The sequence below is a fragment of the Branchiostoma floridae genome, chromosome 1 (genome assembly GCF_000003815.2).
Source record: "Branchiostoma floridae strain S238N-H82 chromosome 1, Bfl_VNyyK, whole genome shotgun sequence".
NCBI classification, from domain to species: domain Eukaryota; kingdom Metazoa; phylum Chordata; class Leptocardii; order Amphioxiformes; family Branchiostomatidae; genus Branchiostoma; species Branchiostoma floridae.
Genome location: NC_049979.1, coordinates 13,697,571 through 13,702,212, shown reverse-complemented (window position 1 = coordinate 13,702,212; position 4,642 = coordinate 13,697,571). Strand labels below are relative to the sequence as shown.

General features: G+C 37.4%; 2 protein-coding genes across 3 annotated transcripts in view; one reads left to right on the top strand and one right to left on the bottom strand.

Annotated features, from left to right (window-relative positions):
* The window catches only part of LOC118415880 (probable glucosamine 6-phosphate N-acetyltransferase), a 5,574-nt gene extending 3,619 nt beyond the window's left edge, over window positions 1–1,955 (top strand). For both annotated transcript variants that reach the window (XM_035820796.1, XM_035820787.1), the window contains exons 5-6: window positions 250–311; window positions 449–1,955. In XM_035820796.1, the coding sequence (XP_035676689.1) occupies window positions 250–311; window positions 449–596 (210 nt within the window). In that variant the 3' untranslated portion in view covers window positions 597–1,955. The remainder of the gene's footprint in view (window positions 1–249; window positions 312–448) is intronic.
* A 3-nt stretch (window positions 1,956–1,958) lies between these two features.
* Window positions 1,959–3,844, bottom strand: LOC118428854 (39S ribosomal protein S18a, mitochondrial-like). Its single transcript, XM_035839097.1, has 4 exons — window positions 3,791–3,844; window positions 3,312–3,413; window positions 2,832–2,955; window positions 1,959–2,602 (listed from the first exon to the last, which is right to left on the bottom strand). Exons 1-4 carry the CDS (start codon window positions 3,842–3,844, stop codon window positions 2,385–2,387), a joined length of 498 nt encoding a protein of 165 aa, XP_035694990.1. The 3' UTR covers window positions 1,959–2,384.
* Window positions 3,845–4,642: the final 798 nt, after the last annotated feature.

Here is a 4,642-nt window from a genome sequence, read left to right as displayed (position 1 = left end):
CAGGCTAACATAGACCTAGGAGTATATCTATAAGAGCATGATTCAACTGATTGTGCAAGGTTCAGGATGCCTTTGGCCAGATGCTGAAAATCAGCCTCCTACAGTAATACTGTACATGTACATCTACATGTATGAAGCTAAAAGTATATATCCAGATAGTTATTGTCTAGTGCTCATTTTTATATTACAGGTTTACTAGGTTACTAAACAGAATGGTGGCTAAATTGACCCCATATTTTTGTGTTCCAGAGAGCCAGGGTAGAAGATGTTGTGGTGGATGATACATATAGAGGAAAGCAACTTGGGAAAATGTAAGTTTTGTCACCACTATTAGCTCTTGACTGAGGCATCTGAGAGTGTAGTACTAGCATACCTCATTGTACATTATTACAGTATTGAGTTGCTGTACAGATTTTCAATGGAACCCTTTTGTCTTTGACTGTTCCAGCCTGACAGTGGTGTTGATAATGCTGAGTAAACATCTTGGTTGCTACAAGATTTCCTTGGAGTGCACCGACCAAAAACTTCCCTTCTACCAGCAGGTTGGCTTCAAACAGGACGGCACAAACTACATGGTTCAAAGATGGGAGACATGATACAGGCTTTTATTATTTAAGATGATGTAAACAGCTCATATTTACTGAAATGTTGTAATATGCAGTTTAAGTGTAGTCTTACAAATTTCCATGTTGTGTCTTAACTGTTTGATGAGAAAGGAAGGTTGTGTTATGAGAACAATTAGCAATGTTATGTTGCCATGACATTTGACTTTTCTGGTCACTTTTGTATATAATGTTACTATCAGGTAATGGCATACTGAGTAGGTTTTACTGTTGTAGTCTCACCTCTTTTATTCAATCTTCTCCCTGCTGCCTAACCCCATCACCACTAATACAAATCTGATGCTCGACAAGGAGCGGCAGGGTATGAATATTGTACTCATGTGAGAAAGGGTAATGGGAGAAAGGGCTAATATACTGACAAACTGTTTTGTGTGGCTCAAGCTGAAGCTGCTCTACACAATATTCAGTGTGCCTTTCCATCTGTAGATTTAGCTATTTTAGTCATCAAATTCGGTCTATATTCTGTAGACAGTATACTTACAGGTGGTACTTAATTACAGGCTACTCATTTCTTTGAAGCATTGACATGCCAAAGATGAAAATCACTTCCCGGAGAAGTTGTTTCTATGTTATTGTGACATTATTTTATGGATAACAGGGACTGGTCATACTGCCCAATCTCCACATTTGCTGTCTTACATGTTACAGGACATGTTGTGGAAACTCATGATCTACATGTATCTATCAATACTAGTATAATTGAAGTATCTGTAATGTTTATTGCTTTGTTGATAAGATATGGAAGTTAATTATGAAATCCTGAGCATTACACCTGATTAGAGGAGCACATAATTTGGTGCATCTACTTTGGAGATGATACATTTTGAGGGTGTAATTTACGAATCAACAGCCTTGTGCTTGTAATTTGCAATCATCATAGCACATACAGTTGTGCAATTTGTCATGGGTAGATGTATCATATGGGTCATTGTTTGTTGTTACTGACATCTACATATTTCAGTCATTTCTAGATACCAAAGAAATAAGTGCCATGTCCTGTAGAATAGGCTATGAATTATACTAATCTATAGATTTTGGTTGTATCAAAATTGAATTATTAGTGTGTGCCATAAACACATATATTTTATAAATCAAGATGTTATCTTTACAAATACAATGTGTAACAAAATGGCACAGAAATATGCATAAATGCAGTTGTATGAGATTTTAAACTGCACGCAATATTTAATCTGGCTAAAGAAAATGTCTTATGCCAAATTTCTATACAATTATGTACAACCATGGATCATTTTTGACTCCTCTCATTTAAAGGGAATTTTACTAGTAAGCAGTTGGTTTTCCAAGAATGCAATAAACAAGACAAAGATTTTTTTCCTGTGGTGGTTTTTATTCAATGCAAAAGTCTAAGATTCTATAAGCATCAAGTAAAGAACAGATATTCATGCTTTCAGCAAGAAGACTTTTACAAAGGTCGGGATGGTCACTACATGCCAGTGCCAGTATGCTAAACACTACTCCACTTGCTTTTCATAGTGTTCGACTATCCTTTCCGGTCATCTTACAGTTCTACACTTCTTCCTTTCAGCCAGAAGACTAACTTAAGACTTAACTGGATAATGTCTTTTGAAAAGTCAAGAGTTGCAGAAGTTATTTTGCACTTGCTGACTTGGCCATACAAGGTATGGTGTACTGTACAACAAAGCTCTGACATAAAGTTAAGATACATTATTCTGATGTAACGATTTCCACTATGTTCTTTCAGTGACACTGTATAACTTCTACATCATGTAGTATTTTTTCTCAGGGTCTCTTCCTTGCTGCGGTCCTGACGATTTTGGGGTTAATCTTGGTGTACCTCCGCAGCTTCCTGTACGGGATCTGTGGATGTGGGACGTTCGTCATCGTTTTCATCACAACCCAATCAGGGGGACAGTAGTCGTTAAACCTGTTCAGTGGAACCTCCGATGCTTTTACAGCTGTGACATCTCCCATTCTGGGTTTGTGGTCTGGAAATAGTCCTGTACAGACAAGAGATATAGAGATATATAAAGTCTTCTAAACAATTAAGAACAGCAAATAGAAAAAAAATAAATTAATCTTTGCTTGAATGTTACATTCCCAACAAGCAATAGTAAAAATACCATGTGGTGACTAAGATGAAAAAGGTGAAAGTGAAATAGAAAATAACTTAACACACACATGTGAAATATGCAATATGCACTGCAAATAGGAAGTCATCCCACCCACCTGCCTGTTTGGCCTCTTCTATAGCCATGAACAGCTTTTTGTGTTGTGTGTTACAAACACCTGTCACCTGCTGAGGCATCACCTGGCCATCAGGCCGCATGAACTGGGACAGGATATGGACATCCTGCAACAATGAATGGCACAGTACAAGAGCATTGTTAGATAACCCATCAATAACTCATCCTGAGGCAAGGGGAGAACTTCTGCTGTTTATTTAATACAATATTGGGTAGTATATTTGGCCCATATTATGGAGAATGTTGAACATTAAGACTAAAATGCTAGATTAAGACTAAAAAGTTAGGGGTGGGTGTGTCATATCGAATACTACAGTAGTTGTCTCAAAAAAGCACATAACAATGGGGAAACCATCACTGCATAAACAATAGCATATTCATTCATTCATTCATTCATTCATCAACATATGTTTACCTGTAGTAGTAGCAGAAAATTCGGCTCTCACAAAATTTATCTCCTTACCTTCCAGGTGAACGTGAGGTTACGTGAGCAGATAGGACATGCCCCATGGGGGTTGTCTACCTCTTCAATTTTCCCATCTGTTTCTGTTAGTACTCCCTCTATCTGAAAATAATAGAACTGCACGTAAGTGTACTCAACACAGATAAACAAATGACAAAAGGATCAATATCAAATCTATAATTTTACTGCACTGCTACTGAAACAAAGATTTTAAGTATATGTATCTTATATAGCCGAAATCCATAGAGACTGTTCTTTTTAAGTAATTTTGTACATAGTCAATCTTAGGTGTTCATTCACTCATGATAATCAATCTTAGGTGTTCATTCACTCATGAAGACTTCTACAGAATTGTTTGAGCTCCCTTGCAAGACTTCTACAGAATTGTTTGAGCTGCTTATTTACCTTACTAAAATCTCCTTTTCCCTCGTATTGCAAAATAAAACCACTGTGAAAGTAATTGAAGTCAAAGTACATACCACTGTTACATTTCCTTCTTTTGTCTCTTTTACTGGAACAAAAAGAAAAATCATTCATTAAAGTTTGACAAACATGACATCTTAAATTCGTTATGTTAATACTATACCTACTCAAGTCAAAATGCTTCACAAAATTCACATTCACATGCAGCAAACATTATACAAGTTCTAGGTAGATCAATCAATTGATCAACAACCAATCATGATATAGGTCATATTTTGAAGGACGAAAGTCTTTCTCTTGGGCAATCTAGCATACATTATGACAATCACAAGAAATCATGAGTCGGATGCAATAGCATGTACTGCTTGTATGTGAAAACTTGCGTCCTCAACTCTTGGTGGAAGTGGCCGCAATACTAGTAGTAGTAGTAGACATGTTGTCTTCTTTGACATGTGTCTATACAAGCTTTTCATTTGACGTCACCTGCGCCATGTTGGATTACAGCGTACATCTGTAAACCACACTTAATTCAATTACCCACCAACATGGTCCAAGGATCTCATATAACGTCCTTGCATGGTCATGGGAGGATTCAAATTATAAATAGTATGACGTCAATGACAAGCCTGTATATGGGGACTGAAAATTCCAGGGCAGACCGAAAGGTGGTCATATTGAGACTAAGTTTGAGTCTGCCGATATAATCTGCTCTTTTTCAAATCAGTCCAAGATTCGGTCCTTTCATCAGGTCCAGTTTGGGGGGGGGGGGGGACTGGTTTTGTACCGGTAGCCACCCCTACTTCTGGGCACTCCAAAACTTATAATGTGGGCATTAAAAAAAAGGAAAAAAGTTGGGCAAAAACAATTTGGCTTGCAGGCATGAAGAAAACGGGACGAAATAGAAAGCC